The sequence below is a fragment of the Drosophila novamexicana genome, unplaced genomic scaffold (genome assembly GCF_003285875.2).
Source record: "Drosophila novamexicana strain 15010-1031.04,08,12 unplaced genomic scaffold, DnovRS2.1 tig00000689-arrow-pilon, whole genome shotgun sequence".
NCBI classification, from domain to species: domain Eukaryota; kingdom Metazoa; phylum Arthropoda; class Insecta; order Diptera; family Drosophilidae; genus Drosophila; species Drosophila novamexicana.
The window spans coordinates 2,291,962-2,316,489 of NW_020824818.1; the positions used below are offsets into that span (position 1 = coordinate 2,291,962).

General features: G+C 36.8%; 2 protein-coding genes across 3 annotated transcripts in view; one reads left to right on the top strand and one right to left on the bottom strand.

Annotated features, from left to right (window-relative positions):
* Positions 1–585: 585 nt before the first annotated feature.
* LOC115763081 (protein madd-4) overlaps positions 586–24,528 on the top strand; it is a 74,621-nt gene continuing 50,678 nt past the window's right edge. Inside the window, exons 1-2 of the mRNA XM_030705511.1 lie at positions 586–796; positions 17,040–17,129. Of these exons, the coding sequence (XP_030561371.1) occupies positions 17,076–17,129 (54 nt within the window). The 5' untranslated portion in view covers positions 586–796; positions 17,040–17,075. The remainder of the gene's footprint in view (positions 797–17,039; positions 17,130–24,528) is intronic.
* Positions 11,221–13,236, bottom strand: LOC115763082. Of its 2 annotated transcripts, none has more exons than XM_030705513.1 (3): positions 12,946–13,236; positions 12,438–12,863; positions 11,221–11,926 (listed from the first exon to the last, which is right to left on the bottom strand). In XM_030705513.1, exons 2-3 carry the CDS (start codon positions 12,855–12,857, stop codon positions 11,300–11,302), a joined length of 1,047 nt encoding a protein of 348 aa, XP_030561373.1. In that variant the 5' UTR covers positions 12,858–12,863; positions 12,946–13,236; the 3' UTR covers positions 11,221–11,299. The 2 variants fall into 2 exon arrangements, with proteins under 2 accessions (XP_030561373.1, XP_030561372.1); XM_030705512.1 differs by having other exon boundaries at positions 11,221–11,929.

Below are 24,528 nucleotides of genomic sequence, written 5' to 3' on the forward strand. Positions count from 1 at the left end.
AAAATGAAAATGGGATAAGTCCCGCTACGACCGTCGCGCCGTTGATCGCATCGTCCAACTTTTGTCGCGTTTCTTATTAGAAAATCCTTTTTGCGCGTTCGCTTCGCTTCGCGCTTGCAGCAGCCAAACAAGAAGAAGCTGAAAAGTAGTAGCGGAAGAAGAAGAAGCAGAAGCAGAACAACAACAAAAAATTGCACGTTTTTAAAAGTTTTTTACGCTGTGCGTCCTTTTATTTTTTGTATACGTGTCCTGCGCTGCAAACAAAGTAAAAGTTAGAGCGAAAGTTGTGTGGAGAGTGCAGCAAAAATAAAGCAACAACAATCGGAACAATAACAACAACAACAACAACTACAACGGGAACAACAACTGCACGGCGCACAAGTTTAATTCGATTTTAGTGTGTAACAATCAGTGCGAAAAGCGTCAGGCAGCGGCAGCGGCAGCGCAGCAGCTGAGCAGCAACTACAACAACAACAACAACAAAAACCACAAACAACAAAAGCGCAGCGTGCAAAATAATACAAAAAAAAAAAAAAAAAATTGCAGCGTCGCCGACGCTACCTTTGCACATACATGTGTGCGTGCATGTGTCATGTAAATGCGTGTGTGTTGGTGTAGGAGTGAGCGGAAGAACAGTAAAAGTGGATTAGCAGCAGCAACAGCAGACGCCATTGCCGCCGGCAGCGCAGTTAGTGTTAAATTTTGTGCTGCGACTGCGACTCCGACAGCGACTGAGACGCTCTTTTGGATTTAATGCGAAGCGCTTAGCGTGTTAGTCTTTCAACTCGTGACTGTTGTAAGTAGTTGCCCGGCTTTTGGCCTCTTTTGTACTCTTTTGTTCTCTTCGTACTTTTTTCGTTGTTGTTGTTGTTTTCTTTGCTTAATTGTAATTAATTTTAAGTTAAGAGCGCTGTGGTTCCTGCTGAGATTTTTATTTAATAGCTTCATTGGAATTCTATTTAAGCGTCGCTGTGTCTAGTGCAGCAACTTGATTTGTGTGCGCTTTTGTGTGTGTGTGTGTGTGTGTGAGAGCGAGAGAGAAAAAGAAAGACAGAGAGAGTATTGAATTTTAAAAGAATTTATGAGTTTACTTTGTATGTATGTGTGTAAGTTTTGTAGTATTTATAAATTAAGCAAATGGAAACCTTAAGGGAATTTTTAATCAAAAGTTCTGTTAAGGGACATTTTTTGCTGGACTTACTATTCAATTTTTTGGCATTTTGTTAAGCACGATATTTACCTCAAAAAGACTATAAAAATAGATTAATGCCAAATAGGCAAGAGATTACATTTTTTAGCCTAGGAATGTTTATTCTTAGCAGTTTTTCACTTAAACACTTTTTCTGCTCACTGACTGATTGATTGCTTGATTGATTGATTGATTGATTGATGTACAATACATAGCCTAAACTGTACGAGCTAGGATACCAAACTTTTCATGAAATGAAAATCAAGTCTAGGTCATGAAAAACTCCGCTTGTAAGTTTTAAAAAATTGGAAAGTTCAAGCTGTTATTTTTAAACTCATTCTGGGTGGAAGATGGGAATTTAAGGCCGCATGCACGATAGCTAGAACAGTTGTACACATAGGTAAAGTTCTATCTATACTGTCAAATTTAGTTTGAAAAATGAACCCAATCTGTTCTAAGTAAGCTAAAATATATGGTACATATATTTCGAGTCAAGGAAAATATCCTTAAGCGCCGTTCTACGCCGTTCAATACAAGTTGACATTTTTGTGTGTTAATCTGAAGCTTAGCAAAGAAATGCCTCGACAAGCTAAACATAGGAAGAAACATTAATGAACAACCGCAGGACGACGCGTCGCAATCAGTTCCAATTGACAGAGACGATGTTCGGTTTTACCTTTGCAAATGTAACACGGCAGAGCAGCACTTTGCACAATGAGAAAAGATGCGGGAGAGGGGCGAAATGACAGTTTGCGAAATGCGCTAAAAGGGGGTAGGGCAACTACAACGAAAGGTCCTTGCACACAAAAACACAGACACACACACACACAGACGCACACAGATCTGTGACAGTCTGAAGCAAAATGACATTCCCACATTGTGTGCGCTTCCTTCAACTTCCTGGCGGCCAGTCCTTGTCTGGCACGTCTGCCAGTGTGACCGTCTGGTAGTCGTTGACTTTTGAATATTTATCCCACACTGTTCACAAACTGAAAGAGAGTATATGGGCGCATATTTAGGAAAAAGACGTGGCATGTTCAAAATTTAAAAAAATATTAAGTTATTTTCTTTTATTAGAAAGGATAAGCTACTTAAACTATTTTGTTTCAAAGTATTGCTAGCCTTTTTTTGTGAGAGTTCTCTTAAAAGATTAATCTAAATAATCTCATTATTGACTTAAGCAAAAAAACTGGAAGAATAGTATTAAAATCAGTCAAAGAATCAATACATGGACGAAAATAAATTGAAATCTTTCCCATTTTTGTTGCTATAGATACAGTAAAATCTCCCTTGGGTGGACAGCGAATGTCGGGTAATTACCCGATTCCGTTCAAGAAGAGTGTCCGCCCAATAGAGGGAATGGGTGGCCTAATTCATAATGGCTTAGGAGATAAGGTTCGCCCAATGGGGATGTCCGCCTAAAAATAATAGTGTCCGTTGGGAGCGTCTTCACTGTAGTATGCTCGTGTGTTTTCGGTTTTGATAGAAGCATTGAAATTGTAGAGCATTGCGCAATCGGTAATGCATGACTGCAACATTTTTGTCTCTGTTGGGTTTGCGAATCCGACTTTAAAATTCTTTAATTTTTTATAATTTACTTAAAAAGTCCACACAAACGGGAGACATAATGCGTCTATTGTGTGCGGAAATTTTTATAAAAGAATTCTGTCAACTTTTGCGTGTCTGCGACGTGTGTGTGCCTCAGATTAGCTGCCTTTATTATTAAGCTGTGTGTACAACAGCGTGCGGTAGGATGCGGGGGAGGTTCGACTTTACAGTACTCATACTTTATGACGATTTCGATTGGTCTCAAGCAGCTGCCATATTTATGCGTTTATTGGGGTCAAAACGTTTGTTTTCTCAGCTCTTGAGCGGGTAACAATTTTTGTTGCTGTAAAAAGTTCAAAATAAACAAACTCTTATTTCCAAAATCGTAAAGATCTTTAAGTGCGTGTATAAAGCTTTTAGGTGTTTCGAAGTGCTACAATACGGTTGGATAGCTTAAGGTAGTTGTTATTGTCTTCGGGGGGTTTTTTTTTTAATATGTGCTAAACGGAACAACTTAACAACACTTGCCTAGAAAGCTTTTCGCATCCGCAAAGTGTTTTTCGAAAGGCGTTAAATGAAAGCTTTCATCTGATCAATGTTTTCCCGTAAAGTTGACTTTTGAGAATCACTTAGAGAGGCTGCTCCGCTCATAAAACTAGTTAAATGTACAGTTATTGAGTTGGTTAGTTCGCTGCAAGTAATCCCCGTTAGGTTAGGTTTAGGTATTCTCATATTAGATCTCAAAAATCAATTGATTTTCAAGCTGCTTCATTATTTTGCCAAGAGCTGGCGTTTTCGTTAGTCCATCGTCTCTGCCACTTCTATGGAAGTCATTAGAAGATTATCGTCTCATAGACACCCACTTACCACATTTGAAATGTTTTTGGGACTCCGTTTCAAGTGCTTAACGACTTACAAAACTTGTGCTTTGTTTATATTTTATTATATATTGGGAGCTGAGCAAAATGTATACCTAGTCCTTAAAATGTTGGAAAGAAATAGAAAGATATGCTATTTCTAAATTAAATTGTGTTCAAGCGCAAAGCAGCTCTTACATTTTTATAACAATTATCTAGTTGTTGAATATATCCTTTTAAAAATGATCTAGTTGATCTTCATTTGCATGCATAAATATTATATTATTACATATATGATTGTTTTGCCTCGTAAGTTGTCTTAACAACAATTATATTAAACTTATAAATATAAAATCTCTCCTATGCTCTACTGATATCTTATCTAGTGGATAATTAAGTTGATCTCTTCTTCTATGAGGCACATAAAATATGAACAAAATGTATATTAGATCATTTATTTATAGCCCTAAAGTCAAAATTTGTCAGACATAAATTTGATTATGTAATTCTATGATATGTAAATTCCAAAGCATATTTTTCATATTTATATTTGACTTATTTGAATAGATATTCCAAGCATTTAATATTCATAGATTCCTCAAATGCATTGTAGCATCACAATTTTTAGCACACTCCAATGATTTCTCTCAGTGCATGCCGAAATACTTCAATGATATTCGATGAAATCGAAACGTTTTGCAACGATGATGACGGCAATGCATTGGGCTGCGTCTCAGCATCTCAGCATCTTAGCATCTCTCTGCGCTCACAGTCTTGGCAGCCGCCCCCCTGTTACCTGCAGCTTCCCCCTCGTCATCACTTCTACCCTGCCAACTTCAGGCAGAGCTCATCGCTCTTTGCGTTGACATGAGCGACAACTTGGACGTCGTCGTCGGCTCCATTTGAAACTTATTGCTCGCTGGGGCTGTCAGCAGACAACGTGGTTGAGACATGGGCATGGGCAATGGGTTACCCACAGTTTCTGGTATTTTTCTCCATATAAAAAAGATGACTGCAAATTCGATTTGACGTCATGTTTGCCAGAAGAAGTCATAACAGGGCCACAAGTTTCGTGTCGACCTCATTTATGGGATTTTCGACTGCTACTCGTTAACGAATAACACCAAAGGCGTATGCACTTTTATGACCAAGTATTATGGGTGTATTATAACTAGATTGGGTATGTCTCAATCCCTATCTCTTTCAAGCTCTCGGTCTCCCTGTCTACCTGTGCGTGCGGCCCAATGGAGCGTTGCATTTTTCGCTGACCGCGTCGCAGTTGTTGCACCTTCCGCTCTGAGCCGTTACTAATGACAGGCAAACACTGCTGCCACGCCCCTGCAATAAGACTTACAACAATTTATTGAAATGTTAATGAGCAGCGCATCGAACGAGAGGGGCGTTCAAACAGTTTGAAAAGCCGTCAAATTAATATGGCAGTCGATAGTTCCCAGAGAATGGAAGATATTTATAGTTTGAGGTATGAAAGCTCTTAAAATAACTCAAATATATTGCAATTTTTTGGTAATAGCATGAGTTTAATAGAACAAATGACTTTAATTAGCACACTAAATTAAGCTCTCTAGTTCGACTGCAACTTTATTGTCAAACGTATTCTGTAAATTAAAACGATTTAGTTTCAAATGTGAAGGAGAAGAAATAGCTCAACGATTTGGGTAACAATGTTCCTTTTAGGAAAGTTTCACATCAATTATGAAAATTGAAGCTATAAATTTAAAATTGTCTTCTTCTTTTAATGTTTATTGTATTGAAACAAATATAGCATAAAATTGTCTGAAAATAAAAAAAGCAATATCTATATTAAAATTACCGACATTTAAGGAACAATATTTGTATATTCTATAAACAATATTATAGTATATGTTGGCTTTTGGTTAAGCAGTTGATTAAGAGGTTTACTAACAACATTTTACAACCATTTAGTTAAAGCCCTTAAACCAATTTTTTTTAACTTAAATTGTGTTCGTGCCGCCCTCGCAGCGTGTTTGTTTCGCCCAAAACCTGCGGGAAAACTATTCAAAAGTATTTTGTGCTGGTTTCGTGCCATAAAACTGGGCATCAATGTTTTCCCGTAAAGTTGACTTTTGAGAATCACTTAGAGAGGCTGCTCCGCTCATAAAACTAGTTAAATGTACAGTTATTGAGTTGGTTAGTTCGCTGCAAGTAATCCCCGTTAGGTTAGGTTTAGGTATTCTCATATTAGATCTCAAAAATCAATTGATTTTCAAGCTGCTTCATTATTTTGCCAAGAGCTGGCGTTTTCGTTAGTCCATCGTCTCTGCCACTTCTATGGAAGTCATTAGAAGATTATCGTCTCATAGACACCCACTTACCACATTTGAAATGTTTTTGGGACTCCGTTTCAAGTGCTTAATGCGCACTCCTAATGATTTTTTGGCGCTCTTTTGCACCACTTCTGATTTCAAGTAATAATTTGATTGTGTCTCATAAAAGAAATCCCGAATCCAACTCCAGCATAACGAAGTTCTGCGGCCTTAATGCAACTGCTTAACAGACAGCCAGGCAGACCGATCCAGACATAGAAATGAAGTCCTGAAACTAGAACCGGGCAGCCCAGTAAATTATGAGCCGGCATAAAGAAAGTTGTGCGTTGTGTGCGCTATTTCGTTGCTCGGCGGCATTTGCTGAAGTTAAACACTTAAAAGCTGCCACGAAATCAAAGAGCAGCAGCCCTAACAGCAGCCCCAGCAGCCCCAGCAGTACAGGCTGCCCAACAGACGGTTCTAACAACAAAGTGTTAGCCTGCGCGACTAGGTGATATCCTGTAACATGGTCCGAAGTGTCCTTAGAAGCTTCTCGACTTAATGAAACGAATATAAAGCGCTGTGGAAAATAGTTTGCACAAAAACTGAAGAGTTTATAGCTCAAACTTGCAGCTCATAGGAATAAAAATTGGGCTAAAACAAAAGTTTTAGTTTAGCAAAATTTTGTAACTTCAAATTAATAATAATATAATTATTAATTACATTTAGTAATCAAAATAAATTGTATTTTCTATTTATTTTGGCTTTAATTAGAAAAACACTTTTTCAAACCAAAATGGATTCTAATTTGAGAAAAAATGAATTTTTTTATAGTCTGCTATATCCAAATTTTTTGGAAATATAATTATTGCATATTTCATAAATATACAGATTCTATTTTTTAAATAAATTATAAAAATGTAATTTAGATAAATTTAATAATCGAATTTAATTTTATTATTATTATAAAAACCATCCCGGTTCCAGAAATAATTTTATTTGCGACTAATCGTAACTTTATATAGTCTGATATTTTCAAATATTTTAAATGTATTTCATAAAAATACAGATTCTTATTTCTAAATAATTCAAATTTCTAAAAATTGTCATTTCTGCCGACTGAGGAAAATAGATTGCAAAACATGAGAAATTTAAATAAAACGATAAATTAATACAGAATTTGATTGTAACTCCAAAATAGACTCTCCAATTGGAAAAGCGTAAATAGCAGAGCTTAGACAACTGTGTTATACCCTTTTTGTGCACATTTTAGTTGCGTACAGAGTATACAAATTTAAGTGATTCCGCGAGACGCCGCTCGCTCGCTGGCAAAGTTTCGCTTAAGTTGTCTGGGCAGCCAAGTGGCGGATGTGTTGTGTGTGTGGTGCTGGTGGTGATTGGGGGTAGGGTGGAACTGCTAGAGGTACCTGCTGCTTCCCTCCGTTCAGCTCAGCTCAGCCCTGGCCTGACACATATTCAGTCCGACTGGCAACTGGCACTCGGCAGTCGTCATTGCGCTTGGAAATCTTCTGTAACGAGTGAAAATTAAAATAAAAAGCGTTAACAGCCACGAAACTTTGCCTACTCATTTCTTTCTTTCATGCTTTATTGCTTTCTCTCCATCTCTCTCTCTCTCTCTTTCTCTGCCTGTGCAGCCCTTTCAGTTCCGCTCCAGTCTGACTCCTGCTCCTTGGCATCTCTCGGGCTCTTCACGCGCTTCAGCCTCTTGGGCAGCATCTCGAAATAAATCTTTGAATGGCTTTAACATGTTTTCAGCGCAAGTTTCGTGCGGCCTTTCGCCTGCCCCCTGTGATTTATACATGCTAAATAATTTATTGGTTTACAAAAAATGTTCATTTCTCTATAATTCTTCTTCTTCTTACAAATGCTTGCAACATTTTTAGTGGCAATAGGCTGTTCTATATAGTTTTTCACTGCGTTTTGGCTGTTATACATATTTTATTTAGAGTCTAAAGTAGGGATTAAATATTAAGTAAAAACATTTCACCACTTAAGGATAATTTTTATTTATGTGTTTGGAATGGTTTGAAAATATAAAAAACTTGATTTGTGATGTTGTAGCTTAAAATGTTGTAGAACAATTTCAATTACAACACATTTTAGCTCAAATATTTAAATACAGAATATTCGACAAACCTATAACATTTTAAATATAGTACATGAATAGGTTTTGCATATTTGGTATTGACATATTGGGTTTTCACAAATTTGAGCGGTTCGCAAATTGATGCATTTATTGTACAAATATTGGGCAGCTTTTTATATTGTTTTTGGTTATAACAATATAACAATATTTTTTTTTTTTTGGTTATAAAAGATATTTAACCGAAGTACAGATTTTTATATTCTCTTTGGTTCTATTTAGTTTTTTAAAATTATTTTTGGTTCTAATAGACACTGAATTCAATTGTTGTTAATAGTATTAACGACTTACAAAACTTGTGCTTTGTTTATATTTTATTATATATTGGGAGCTGAGCAAAATGTATACCTAGTCCTTAAAATGTTGGAAAGAAATAGAAAGATATGCTATTTCTAAATTAAATTGTGTTCAAGCGCAAAGCAGCTCTTACATTTTTATAACAATTATCTAGTTGTTGAATATATCCTTTTAAAAATGATCTAGTTGATCTTCATTTGCATGCATAAATATTATATTATTACATATATGATTGTTTTGCCTCGTAAGTTGTCTTAACAACAATTATATTAAACTTATAAATATAAAATCTCTCCTATGCTCTACTGATATCTTATCTAGTGGATAATTAAGTTGATCTCTTCTTCTATGAGGCACATAAAATATGAACAAAATGTATATTAGATCATTTATTTATAGCCCTAAAGTCAAAATTTGTCAGACATAAATTTGATTATGTAATTCTATGATATGTAAATTCCAAAGCATATTTTTCATATTTATATTTGACTTATTTGAATAGATATTCCAAGCATTTAATATTCATAGATTCCTCAAATGCATTGTAGCATCACAATTTTTAGCACACTCCAATGATTTCTCTCAGTGCATGCCGAAATACTTCAATGATATTCGATGAAATCGAAACGTTTTGCAACGATGATGACGGCAATGCATTGGGCTGCGTCTCAGCATCTTAGCATCTCTCTGCCCTCACAGTCTTGGCAGCCGCCCCCCTGTTACCTGCAGCTTCCCCCTCGTCATCACTTTTACCCTGCCAACTTCAGGCAGAGCTCATCGCTCTTTGCGTTGACATGAGCGACAACTTGGACGTCGTCGTCGGCTCCATTTGAAACTTATTGCTCGCTGGGGCTGTCAGCAGACAACGTGGTTGAGACATGGGCATGGGCAATGGGTTACCCACAGTTTCTGGTATTTTTCTCCATATAAAAAAGATGACTGCAAATTCGATTTGACGTCATGTTTGCCAGAAGAAGTCATAACAGGGCCACAAGTTTCGTGTCGACCTCATTTATGGGATTTTCGACTGCTACTCGTTAACGAATAACACCAAAGGCGTATGCACTTTTATGACCAAGTATTATGGGTGTATTATAACTAGATTGGGTATGTCTCAATCCCTATCTCTTTCAAGCTCTCGGTCTCCCTGTCTACCTGTGCGTGCGGCCCAATGGAGCGTTGCATTTTTCGCTGACCGCGTCGCAGTTGTTGCACCTTCTGCTCTGAGCCGTTACTAATGACAGGCAAACACTGCTGCCACGCCCCTGCAATAATACTTACAACAATTTATTGAAATGTTAATAAGCAGCGCATTGAACGAGAGGGGCGTTCAAACAGTTTGAAAAGCCGTCAAATTAATATGGCAGTCGATAGTTCCCAGAGAATGGAAGATATTTATAGTTTGAGGTATGAAAGCTCTTAAAATAACTCAAATATATTGCAATTTTTTGGTAATAGCATGAGTTTAATAGAACAAATGACTTTAATTAGCACACTAAATCAAGCTCTCTCGTTCGACTGCAACTTTATTGTCAAACGTATTCTGTAAATTTAAACAAATAAGTTTCAAATGTGAAGGAGAAGAAATAGCTAAACGATTTGGGTAACAATGTTCCTTTTAGGAAAGTTTCACATTAATTATGAAAATTGAAGCTATAAATTTAAAATTCTTCTTTTAATGTTTATTGTATTGAAACAAATATAGCATAAAATTGTCTGAAAATAAAAAAAGCAATATCTATATTAAAATTACCGACATTTAAGGAACAATATTTGTATATTCTATAAACAATATTATAGTATATGTTGGCTTTTGGTTAAGCAGTTGATTAAGAGGTTTACTAACAACATTTTACAACCATTTAGTTAAAGCCCTTAAACCAATTTTTTTTAACTTAAATTGTGTTCGTGCCGCCCTCGCAGCGTGTTTGTTTCGCCCAAAACCTGCGGGAAAACTATTCAAAAGTATTTTGTGCTGGTTTCGTGCCATAAAACTGGGCATGGTCTTCAATCAGTTTGAAATCAAAGAGTCGGTAACGAGCTGATTAGCGTGTTAACTGCGCAATTATTATTGGTTATTTTTTTTCCGAATTTGTCTGCCTGCCAAATGCTGTGCGGTGGATGCTGGCGAGCTGCTGATGGCTTGCCAGCCGGATAATGATATATGGCCATCGAAATGTCAAAATTAATAAGCGCTGATGGCTGTTTAATGAGCCGCCGTTAACGCTTGCGACACAAATTGAAACCGCTGTCACAGTGGTTGATCGCTGCGGTGGGTTAAAAGCTAATCCGTGGTGTCAGTTCTGCATAAGTTGGAATTTATCTAGTTGTTCGTGGAAAAACTTGTTGGCAACGAGACCTCACACGTGTCATATTTAACTTATTTTTAATGAATTAACTCATCATTAGATGTGTCTTGAGTGTTGGAGACATAGCGAAAGCTCTCCTTGCGGGCACTCCTCTTAGGCGGACAGCCCTCATGGGCGGACATTTTCTCTTTAACCATTATGAATCATATACATTTCTTGTCTATTACGCGGACACTTCTCTTGAACGGGCGCTGTCCGTCCACGAGATTTTTCAATGTACTGGAATATCAAGTAAAATGTGCAATTAAACGTTTTTTTGGTGTGCTTGGAAATTTAATAAAAATCTTATATTTATTCTACGGGTACTCCAATTCTCCTTTTCCCTCAATCCACTTTGTAAATTGGTAATTATTTATAAATAGTCAGAGTTGTCGCTCGAAAGTTGGAACTTTAAAAATTACTCGTGTTGTGGTTCAAAAAGCGTTTCAATTGATATAAAGTTTATTTATCACAATCTACTTACTGTCGCTACATATATTTCTATAAGGTGATAATAATAAGTGGAGCTTAATTGAGTGGAGTATTTTTTTTTTATATTATGAAAAGAATATTACATATATCGGAAGTTGATATTGAGTCTGTGTATTATTCTACCGTTTGCCGAATTCTATCGCCTCGAGCTGATCCTGCTCCACAAGAACAGTTAAATCGACATGCGAGGGATAATGCATGCCGCCAAGGAGGCGTTTCAAGAAGTTTCGTTTCTTGCGTGGACGTTCAATTGTATCCTGTGAGCTGCTCGGATCGCAGTTCTGATCACAGGATTTCTGTTGTCTACGCAAAAACGGATCCTTAAACAGTCCAAGTTTTTTGAAGAAACCGTTGTCTCTGCTTTCCTGCTGCCCTTCGACAACCACATTTTGAGTAGTCGGCGCTTTCGGGCTGATCTCCACTTGATAGTTCTCATTCACTAGGCTGCACCCCTGTTCGATCTCCTTAATTTGCAGTTCCTGCGGCGCCCGCAGCCCAGTTCCTTCACGTTTTTCGATTGATTTCAGCTTGCGTGCGGCTATGCGACGATATTCGACTAAATCCTGCTCAGAATTCCGAATGCGCAAGCCTTGTTGGTTTTTAAAACTGGAGACGCTATCAATGCGACTGAGACTTCCGCTGCTGTGGTGCGAAAAATATTCAATTCCTTGCCGATTGCCAGCTCGGTAGCATGAGAGGGCGCTTGAAGGCGATCTTTGATGGTGGCATGCTACGAACCCATCCTCCTGCTATTGAAAATGAAATTGATTAAATGTGCTTTAAGCTTATTTAATGTTATCCGATTCTAATATGAACAAAATACTTTTGAGAAGCTTGCTAATTGCGTAAATTCCGTTTGCAAGCCTTGTTATAAAATGTATAAAAATGTCTTAAATTAATTGCGAAGAAAAATGAAATGCTCGGCTAAATTGATCTGCGTTGCGGGCTTATTAATTGCATTAAATGCTAGAAATATTCTGACAAAGTCAATGCACATATTTTAAAGAAATATCAAAATCAAGGCTATATTATCAAAATAAGGAACTTTGAAAGCGCATAGCCTAAATATTTTGGGCCTTAACCAACAGATTTTTCTAATCATATTTGTATGTTTTAAACCGCAAGGCGGTTAATTAATTAACGGGCTTCATGAGCCACAGATATTGTTGGGTTGGCAGACTCGATTAAAACATGTCTATATCTTCTAAAATGTACTGTACGGTACTGCACTGTGTCAAAGTATTATAGTTTTCTCACCAGACTTATAATTGGCTTAGTCTGACAAAAGGACTGCGGTGCCAAGATACTTAAATTATCCTGGTTCTGATACCAATAGTTGAAGCTCTGCGGAGGATAATCAACCCAAGCCTGCTGCTGAGCCCGAGCCAAGGACACAGCCTGTGGCTGCATCTGGGCCGCGTTGGTAGAGTTGAACGAGTTGTAGGAATTTAAGAAATTGTTTACGGGCTGCGTCTGCGACGGGCCATAATAATGGGATGGCTGTGCTTGCTGCATTTGGGGCGCATAGGCATACGTTGGTTGCATGGAAGATCCTGGTGACACAAATGTTTGCTGCTGCTGTTGTTGTGGATAGAGTGTATTCATGAATTGTGCATTGGGATCAGGCATCGACATGGAATTATTGTAACACCAACTGGGAATGTCTGGCTGCCACATGGTAAACTGTGTAGGAATGATGTGGATAATGGTAAAAGCAATAATTGTTAAAACGATATTTTCAGGCTATAACGGGGGCATTACTCACTTCAGTTGGATTAGATTTTTGAACTGGAGTCCAATATAAACGCCTTAGACTTTTGGTTTATCTTAGAACTTTATGACATTTGATCGAATTCCTTGCTAATGGGGCTTGAAGGGCGCCTGCGTGAGCAGAGAATGGTTTAAATTCGGGCCAAAATTCGTCAAACCCGGAATGGCCCCTTTTGGCGGCTGGGGCGCTGTTATCGGTAGATTATACATAGGTTTGATTGTAACTTAAAATTTTTTATTTGTTTTTTTATTTTTTATTTATGTACATCAACTGGGGACTGTAAACTAAAAATTGAAGCAGTAGACAACACATGACAAGCTAGGCAAAGCCACTGGCTACGTGGCTTCACCGTAGCTCGTTTCAATTGTATGGACCCCTTGTTTGTGACATATGCAAACATTTTTGATGAACCTAGCTGAGTAGCGTGCAGGAACCCCAAATTAACTGTGAGCGCGTTTACCTTGCCCCAAGCAATTCCCGGGCTACATTTTAATTGTTCATAATTTATGAACTTGTCGTCGATGTCGACATCATAAAAGCCCCGAAACATAAACAAACAAAATGTTATGCAATGGCACGCCCGCCCACCTGCAAAGGCAAACAATCTGTGCATAGAAATGAATTTCATTTTGTTGTCATTTGCTTTGCGTCGAACCGAACCCATCCTCCCAACACCTGGCACCTTACACGGCTTACCTTTCAGCCTGCGTGGGGTTGCTCGCTTAAGCAGACGTCACATTTTACTAATTAAAAGTTCAATGCGCAACATTTGCAGCAGCAACAGCAGCAAAAGCAGCAACAGCAACAACCAAATGGACAACAACAAGCGCAACACCAATGACAATGACAAAGGGAATGAGGTGAACGAATAAAGGGAACAATAAAAGAGAACAGTTGGCTTTTCGGGGGATGCCGAAGATTGAATGCACTCACAAGCACATATGTATGGACAATTATATATAGATGGGCGAAACCCTTAAATTACTTAATAGATAATCCAATCTCTACAAAGAAACAAATATTCCTGGTTTCTTCAAAATATTCTCTTTAAATAGAGTTTTTATTTTCGGTCTGATATACCTATGAGCACATATGTAACATATTTGTTTTTTGTCTTATCATTTTACAGAAATTTGCAGATATTTGTTGATGTTTGTCGATCACAAATGGGCTGTTATCAAAAAAGATTAGATGGGAAAATAGACATAGTTGTTCAGAGATATTTTCCGATTATTATAAAATATAAGGTGTTAATGATTAACAGAAATTTATAAATATGCTTTTATATTCTCTTCTCTTTTCTTCTTCTTCTCTTCTCTTTTTACAAAGCGTAACACAATTCACAAGTAACTGTTGGCATCCTCTGTAAGGGTATTAAAAACAAGAGCATAGTTAATTTATTTCAAGCGGTCTTTACTTGTCTCCCTTTTGTCTGGTTGAGTTGTCTGTCTGATTTCCGTTGCTGTTTGAAAACAGAGAATACGAAATCAGTTTTTAATTATTTAATTAATTGCGTAACGTTATGCAAATAACCATAGGGTAAGTTAAATCAGACTTTTTAAAAATCTGTACAATATTGGATTACATAAGACGTTACAGCGATACGATTGAAGCCAAGGAAATTTAATTGAAACACGTGTCGGAAACCTCGATGCAATTATTTATGGATTACAGAAAAGTCCCAATTATAGTTGCAGTTTATGCGCATATCAAAGTAACAAGTATTTTTGGGTGCTTACTGTAAAATACTCAAAGTATTGTTTGCCGTTTACTTAAATCTTGGTGAACCACATAGGTCTTTAAATTGTACTCATTATGTATTTGGTTGTGCCAACTAATTACATTACGTTTCAGCTACCCAATTTAACAACAACAAGAGCAGCAGCCACACACGCAGCACACACACACACACACACACACACACACACACACACACACACACACACACACAACAGCACAAACATAAAAACCACATAAAATCACCTGCGAGCTTTAACACGGAAACACCCACCTTTTGCAGCCGTTGGTTGAGGCGCAAACGAACGTTTTATTTATTACCTCCCATATAATATTTGAAGTTATATTTTTGATTTTTTATTTGGGGTCTTCCAGAGGTCGCAAGTGTTGACAACACCGCAACAACGCAGCGTCTGTCAGAGCGCATTCCAATACTGGCAAACGGAAAACTGGGGGAATGTTGAGGTTGGGGACACATTTGCTGAAGTATTGCCATTCAGTTAGATATTTTTCACGGCTATCTGCTCATAATTACCACACAAAATGTTTCACCTATTAAATGCAACTTTTACAGCGCAAGGGGGCATAAGAAATGTGTGCTCGAGAATAACATGATGAATGGCAAAGTTTAACATGAAAAAGTTGTAATACCATTGCAATAGATGTGAACCATTTCTCCAATATTCCCTTGGTTGGTGAAAACTACTTTGCGTCATGTATTTTTAGCATTTTCCAATTTGTGGTACGTGCTCGGCGACCTTAAGTGTTCCCTGGTGTGCATTCAAATGGTATAGGATTGATAAAGGCAACATATCTCTGTGCCACCTCCATAAATTATGACGATTAATTGAATTGTTGCAGGGGAAAAAAAAACTTGTCTTATGTAAAATAATGTTTTGAGTTTTTAAATTAATGTTAAACGCGAGTTTATCGTGCAAAGTTTGTGGAATAATTATTGCTGTTTGATTAAAACTCTTAAAACTACTTCACAGCATTACCTGTATGTTTAAGAGGCAATTCACTCTAGAAGTACTTCCCTGCCAGATACTCAGCTACAATAATAAATTTATTCAATAATTATTATTTTTGTACTATATTTTATTCAGCAATAGCCGAATTAATAAATACTTTCATAAACATATTATTAACAACAATATAAGAGTATAAAACTTAAGGTTTATATCACAATATATTTTGGCAGTAGTTGAATGAATATTTCAATTAATATAAATGTTTTAAGTTTATAAATATTTAAACGATAAATATCGCCAAGCGAAGTGAAAAATATCGATATTTTCTAATCAACCAAGCGAGTTTCGATATTCATGAGACGATTTATCTTCGATTTCATTATGCGAGTTTCGATATTCGATGTTTAATGATTTATGAAAATCAATATTTATCAACTTTTGAATACGCTAAAGTGCATCTGTTTTATAGGCTCATATTTCATTTATCCTCTGGTTTCAAACCCTTGCAAAATTTGTCATACCCTTTGTAGTCATCTTTCTGACTACAGGCTACAATTACGTGCGTATATTTAAAAGTACATTAAATAACTTTGCCGCCCCTTGCGGGCCAAACAAATTACTTGACTGTAAAATAAAATGAATTCAAAATAAACAGCAGGCAGTCAGGAAAGGCTGTTGCCTCGGAAAATCAACCGAAACGAAATTAACGTGCATAAATCTAAATTAAATTTCTTTCTCAAAAATTAAAGAAGCAAAATAACAGCAAATACTGTTAGCCAGGATAATTTGTGAAATTTGCTCTCAAATGCCACGCCTACTTGTGTTGCCTATGTTGGGGGTGGAACCATCGAAGAAATGAATAATGTCGTTTGTACTTAATTTGAATGAGAAATGTCTCAGAGCCGTAAACGTATTTATTACGCTCACTGTAGCTCTTGTTTACGCAAAGGGGACGCTCCAAAGAGTCTGCCATAATTTTAGCCGCGCCCTTCCCCCCCGTCCCACTCCCCTGTTCCCCCTGGTCATATATCTTGTCAGTCGCTAAGCTGGTGCTTTTGTTGTTGCCTTCATTAATCGTCGCATACGCAAAGATTTAACAATATTTAGCTTAATTATGCAAAAGGCCAATTCCTTAAACAAATGCCAAGTTCTATTGATTTAAGTTCTTATTAAGTTTGTGTACGTGCGTGTGTGTGTGTGTGTGTGTGTGTATTTGTTTGCTTGTATTTGTTGATTATGTGTTTATTTACACTAAGTCTAATGGTTTCTTTGTCTCAAACTTTAGGTGCCAGCTGCATATTGTTTCAATTAGTATTTAGACCAACTATTTAATAGGTTTATTTGATATTTGATTTAAGTACTTTCTATTCTCTATTGCAGCATGGAAACCATGATTACCAGAAAATACAGATAAAAATGCCAGCGCAAATTTATTGGAGGACTAAACAAATTCGGGCAGTTTTGCTCGCGGTAAGTAATGCATAAATTCTCTTGCTTCTAACTTATTGTAAACATATATTTTTAAAAACCTTAAGCCAGTTTTATATTATAAACAGAAAACATCACTATATGTTTTTAGGTTTTCGGCGTATTTACTTAAATTTCGAAGTCTTGATAATTTGCTCTTCTTTTGATGCTTCTTGTAAGATCCTGTTTCTATATCATATAGGTGCTAAGATAATGCAAAAATATAAATGTACCATTATTACCACTTAACCTTTAACAGGACTTAGATTATTAAAGCTTCAGTGCCCTTTGATATTTCTTCGTATATTCAAATTGCGGTCAAAAATTTAAGCATGATTTCCCCGCAGTAACCATTTGCCTGACCCTAACTGCAACTTTAATATGGTCGCATAATCGTAAAAGTCAGTTGCCTCAAAAATTGTGTGACAATTATGAACCACAGCAATAACGTGGCCGTCAAAAGTCCAACCCTCTCCCTATAACTGACGCAAATTCATAAATTTTAAAGCAGCTCATACAAAAAGGGACACGCATTAAATTTTAAAAAAATGTAATAAAACATCAAATTACCAATAATTTAGACGACAGAGCAAGGTGGGCGGGATTGTGGGTGTGAACCCTTTTTTTTTTGCCTTTGACTGGTTGCCTTGACTATGAAGGGGCGGGGGTGAGAATGCTCGAGACACAAAGTCGGATAGCAACACGTGCCGCTTTGTGATTTCGGGCACTTTTCGTCGGCTTTGGCAACCCGTTGGCATTTTATAGCGCCAATGAAGCAGAACCAGATCCGGACACCAGTTTGGTAACCCCAATCCCAATCCAAATTCAAATCCTAAATCTTACCCTGACTGCGAGTTCAATGTATTTTGCTGGTCATTGGCATACTGTGGTAAAGGGGGCAAAAGGATTAGGCCATGTGGCTTGTAAACTGCTCTACTGCTCTTTGTGTGTGTGTTTTTGTGTGTTTCCTTAATGTGTGGGCGTGGCAGCGGCCATACAACTTGTTACTGTGCGCACATTACCATAATGTATTTTATCTGGCTGCTGACTTGTACGGCCCCCCAGTTAGAAATCACTTAAGACGCTCTGCTCTGTCCTGCCGCACCACTCTGCCCGGCTACCCCTCTACCCATAATCCCCAGAGCAACGACCCCTCAACCCATCACATCTTGCAAGCTCTTTTAGCTTTAGTTCGTTTCAAATTACCCACAGTTTGGTTGACTGACTGCCTGAGCTGGACAGGTCAGGTCCAGTTTGTTTCCTTTGTGGTTGGCTGGCAAGTAGCCTGTTTTATCATCCACATTCTCATCATTTTCGAATCTTTCTCTGCTTGTACGTTTTCCTGTCTGCATTTGTTTCGGCTTGCGTGAAATTGCAAAATCAATCAATTCGATTACGTATACGAAATATTTATAAATATTTAATGTTAAACCTTATACGCATTTTTGCTTGCCTGCCTTCGATGCATTACGTTACGATTCGATGTTATGTAAATGACATTGTCTACAGCGGCGGGAGAGAGAGAGATAGAGAGAGTGAGAGAGGAGTATGTGTGTGCTGTGTTTTATGTATTGCCCGCTGTAAGGTTTGTTCTGGGCTCCTCGAAATGGTTTCGATATGTTAATAAGTAATGTTAAGGCAAGTTATGGCATATCCTCAAATTTTCTGAGCTCATTTGGGATATTGCATACATATAGCTATATATATATATATATATATGTGAATATGTATGTATGTATTTTGGGTAGTCTATTCAATTGTAGTTCGACAATTTGAATGGTTGTTATGCCCCTGACAACGGGTATTGTAATTCCGTTACAAACTGAGCAAGGCATTGAAAGATAACAGGGAAAAGATACATACAATATGTCTCTTTAGGTTCGATCATAATTATGGCTATGTTGCTCAAGCATATCTGATGATTATCTTCCTATAGTACCCATGTCAAATAAACGGTTACAATTATTATAACAAGAGGAAGATTGATTGCATTTTGCTTACGTGCAAAAAAGAATTTCGGCTTATGTAATTTATTAAATAATTGTATATTTCTTTATCATTATTGGTTCATCCCGGGCAAAAGACCGTAGTTAAATTTTAGGGGAAATATTTATTCCATTTGTTTTTACGCTTGAAAATTTCCCTTTATTATTTTTGTTTTTTTGTTTATTTTTTTTTTGTTTTATATACCTAATTGCGGATTATTTTGAAAAATTGTTTTGTGCTACACATTTACAAAGCAACTGAAAGGATTTAATGATAGCCAACCCAGAGTTTATTGTACAAATAAATAACATGTTTTTTTTACGATTTGCTCTTAGCTATTGAAGTCAGAGACACCTTTTTTGAAACTTGAAATTATATATTTAAGAGCATTAAAATGTTCTATTGATATTTAATGGAGCTCTAAAATTGAGAGATTTGCAATGCGTTTGACCTTATTTGGCTCTGGAACTATTTCGTTCGATTTTGGTTGACCAAATTTAGTTGGGTTTTCAACTGTTTTTAGCAGTTCATAAAATATGTAAACGTTTGTTGTACTCCATCCCCCGATCGGGGTTTCCCCCGAGTCCGCTTTATAGTGGCTGGCATATTTTAAATGCTTTTTTTTTTGACTTGGTTTTCGCTTTTGAACTTCATGCAGTAGCTTTTAAATAAATGCTGCACTTTTTTGCGAATCCACCAACGTGAAAAAAGATTGTTTAATTGTTTTAAAATATTTGTGGGCATGTGTGAGGTGGGAAGAGCCAAGAGGCGGTTGATGGTGTGTGTGCTGTGTGGCGTAGGGTGAACTGAACTGTGTTGTTGCTTTTTATTTGCGCAAATAATTTATGCATGTGTTGCCTTTGGCCGTGCTTCCCAGAGCTACTATGTGGTGTTATCGAGGATTGCGATTGGAATGGGAAATGACTGCAAAAGTCAAATTGTGAGGTTCACCATTTGGGTTTTTTGTCCTCTAGCTGGAAAAACACCATGGCGTTTGATAATGGGAATGGAAATGCAGAGCAGCGAATTTGTTTTGATTTTTTAATTGATATGTGTGCCTTTTGAAAAACAAAATTGATGTCTCTGGTAACAGGTAAAATAATACCTAGGCTATAATTAATGTTGTATAATTAATGATAGTTAAAAAAATATGTGCTTTTAAGTCAGAAAGCGTGTGTGGAAGAATATTTCATATCATTCGCAGAAATCGAAAAATATATAATTAAAATGTATGTAAGAAACAAATTTTAAACAATATTATAAAAATACATTTTTTCTGCTATATATGCTAGAATATAATTATTTGCAATTGTAATTGAAATATTCCAGTATTATTTGTGGTATGTTACCGAAATTTAAATCAAAATATATATTGATATTTTTGATATGTTTATTGATGGGTTTCCTTAAGCAAACAACGCAATCTTTGTTTTATAATAAAATTAAATGTGGGAAATTGAAAAGAGTTCAGCAGTAGCTTTGAAATAAATACATTTCGTTTTTCGTTTCTTTTAAAAAGCCAGATTGAAAGAAAGAGCAACTAGTAAATACATTTTGATAATAAATAATTAGATGAGCATTATAATCAACTTAATAAATGGGTAAATTCATGTCGTTCACAGGCTTCAGTTAGTTAATCACAGCTCCGTCATATTTAGAAATTGGGGGAAATCATTCGAACTGTTGAGCCAGCTTTTGGTGGCAACCATTTGCGTGTGACATACGAATATGGGTCATCAAAATGTTGTCCAAGGCTCAACAGTTGAGAGTCATACGAAAATCGCATGACAGTTTCACGCATCGCTATCGCCATCTCACGGACTGCAAATTGCTTCGTATTAATCAACGTCGGGGCAGGACCCGCACATGCCGCAGGTCCTGTCCAACACACTGGCCACCAAATGTGTGTTCTGTCGGTTTGTTCAGTTCTCTCTATGTGTGGGTGTGCGTAGGTGTGGGTGTGTGCGTGCTTGTTGGTGCGTAATAATTGCTTGGCCATAGGCTCAGCGTCAACTTCACAGATACACTTGCACACACACAGACACGCACACACACACACACACTCACGCACAGACACACCCGCCGCGGACACACGCACACCCACCTGCCATAGATAGTTCTTGTTAGTCAGTCATGTGATTAGCCGCACACACATACGAGTGCGAATAGTTCGTGTGTGTTTGTGGGTGTGTGTAAATACATATGCATGTGTGGATAGCCGCCATGGTGTCCTGGAGCCTTTAGCCTAGGGAGTGCACGAAATTATGCGGAAATTGTTGCATATTTAAGTGGGCACGCGTGAACAAATGTTAAAAACTTGCGCTTGTTTTGCGTAAACGTGTGACAGAACATTTTAAGCGGTCTCCCATAAAAGTTGATTGTATGAGATTTTTGTTGAAAAGGGTGGGAAAAAACAAGAAGGTGTTACAGCAAAATTATGATATAGGCATATGTGTTGATGCCTATATAATTATTTAGTTAGAGTTGTGATAAGTAAGCTCCCATCTATAGACGGAACAAATATAAATATTAAAAAAAAATAAAATAAAAAAACTACTGCGACAAGTTTTTAAATAGACAAACATAAAGACATAATAAAAGTATAATGCTTGAAATGCTTTTCAGCAAATAATACGTTGTTGAATTATTATTTTTATTATTGTTAGTATTTCATTCTTCTTTTAAAACTTTCTGAGACCCTTTTTTATAAACAGTATCAAAAAGATTGTTTTATAGAAATTGTTCAAGAAAGAAATTGAAATAGAAATTGTTTAGGCCCTTATTTTTTATCAAAAAAATGTCCACAATATAATCAAAAATGTGTGCCTCTGCCCATTTTGCCATTTCCCCAACCTTATTTATTCCTCTTTTAAAACCTTCTTAATGCCATAGAATATCAAAATGATTGCTCAAAGCAAACACAGCGTACAATTTATGTAGTGTTGTAATTGATCATTTTCTCTTTGCATTTCCTGTGAAGTGCAATTTAATTGATATAAACCAATTAGCCAAGTTCTGATTTGGCAACAAATCTCGGCCACAATTCAATAACCGAGCAAAACCGAAAGCTCAACCCCAGCAAACTGAGCAAATTCAACCGCAAAGAGCACATTTCAACTTGAATTTAACAAAATGATAAATTAATTTTCGCAATTGTAGCTGAAATTGAAATGCATAACTTAGTTTATTTTTGTTGTTGTTGTTATTCTGTTTCTGTTTCCTTTGAAATCATTTGACCGGTGCACAAAAACTTTGAGTAATTGCCAAAAGAAAAGCGCGCAGAATGAATAAAGCCAAAATGAGAGCAGCGAGCAAAGCCAAACCAGAAAAGCATAAACTGAACTCAGTTTGTTAGATTGTTGTATTACCCATAGAATACGAGCATAGGTATATATATATATATATATGTAGGTTTGTCTCCCCTGGGCTTGTAACAAAGCCAAACTCAACTATTATTGGCACGTTAAGAGGCAGCTGAAGAGGGGGCGTGGGCGAGAGAATGGAGGAATGGCTTTAGCTAGGGTCAACTTAGCACACACACACACATATGCAGGCGCATACACTCGCAGCAGCGAAACAATTGCTAATGTACGAAATATTTCATGATTCTGCAGTTGGTTTTTCTTATTATACCTCGTACTCAGCAAACGGGTGTTATCACGCGTATAAAGTCAGCCACACCTTATAAAGTACATCAGCTAAGAAATGCGTAAAATATTTGTACACAAAAGATATACTACTGTTTAAACGGGGGAATATAATTGTGTCCATTTTGGTGACATCAGTCCTGTATTGTGCATAACCAATACAAGCTGGAATAGTATATAAATTGGTATGACTTCTAAAAATATTATATATGTACCTTTATCTATACAAGTTCCTTAGTTATGGCAACATCACAAACGAAATTACAATTCCTCAAAAATATCCAGGGATTTATGCACTTTCTTACTATACGTCTAATGATATTAGGAAGTCAGCTGTTATACATATGTGTATTAACGTGCACATATACGTATGTAAGTATAGGATATTCACTAGTCGTGCATTTACGAGTAGACTATTTTTATTTCTTCATATTTTTCTTAGCTGACTTTGCTTTATGCCACACTACACTTGCATTCTTTTATTCATTCATTTCATTCAGTTTGAGTTTAGTTTCTGTTCCCCACAGTTCTGGACTGTTCTCAATTCTGTTCTACACTCTTTGGGTTCACTTCGTGCTCAGTTTGTTTGTTGCCGGCTCTTATCCACAACATTCACACATACTCGCACACCAATACAATGGCAAAGGCAATACTAAAGTGACGCGATTTTGCAACTGTGGCATTGTTATGGGAGTGTGGAGGCGGGGTTGGAGTTTTGGGGCATGGGGCTGGGGGCTGGGGGCTGGATGTAATGAGGGATGTTGAACTGTCAGCTTGGGGCGGGTGGGGCTAGTTGGCAACGACGACGTCCGTAACAATGCATTCAATTGGTCTCAGCGACCAATGCGCTAAAAAAAAATTGGTCTTATTAGTTCAAAACATTTGCTACGACTCTTAGAAGCTGGTTCTTAATGCAATTAAGAAACTATTAATAGATCGAGATAGAGTAAGTTACATTTCTTAAGACGAATTGAATGCAGCATTTCCAGGAAATGGTTAACAGACTGATGCTTAGACTAATTAATAATTGAAGAATAACGTGAAAAAGTAGTACTTTTATGGAAAGAGTCATACGTAAGGAATTGCGAAAGAATTGTATTGGTCATAAAACTTATTACACTTATACAAAAAATAGTTAACAAAAAGTATAAAAAAGCTTACGCATATTACCTGTGAATATTCAAGGCTAGTTTGGTTTGTGAATCAATCTTTTATCAAAAGCTTTGGATATTTTTGTCTCTATATTGTGTCTCGTAGCATAGCAACCAGTCTTATGCCGACCCCATTTAGGAGACATCTTATTGATCTGTATTAACAACCGAGAAGATATAGCCATATTCTGTCTGTCTGTTTTTCCATTTGCCCCTTCGCACATAAATGTGCTTGCTTGTTAAAAATCAACACAATTGATGTGACTCCTGCAGAGTCCAACAAATAAATGAAAGGGGTAAAAATAATATTATATGATCTGTGATACTTTTTAAGCAAAATTAAAACAACTTTTTATAAAAGCAACTATTGTTATAACTACATTTTTGTACATATATTGTCAAATATTTTCAATAGAAAAACTCTTTTAACATAAAACGCTTCAGAATTCCATGTCCATGTCCATTTTGCTTTGTCCACATAGCACATCTCCCAGCATGCTCACATGCCTCACAAAGTTGCATGTAGGTCATTCCACAAGAAAAAATTAATGATTTACTTTTGCAACTTTTGTGAATAGTTCTTATTCTCATTCGAGTGCCAGTCACAGTGGGGAGAAC

Coding starts and splice junctions, on each gene's coding strand:
- LOC115763082 (XM_030705512.1), bottom strand. CDS start 12,857: ATGTGGCAGCCAGACATTCCCAGTTGGTGTTACAATAATTCCATGTCG. Junction 11,930..12,437: donor CTAAGCCAATTATAAGTCTG/GTGAGAAAACTA, acceptor CATTTTCAATAG/CAGGAGGATGGGTTCGTAGC.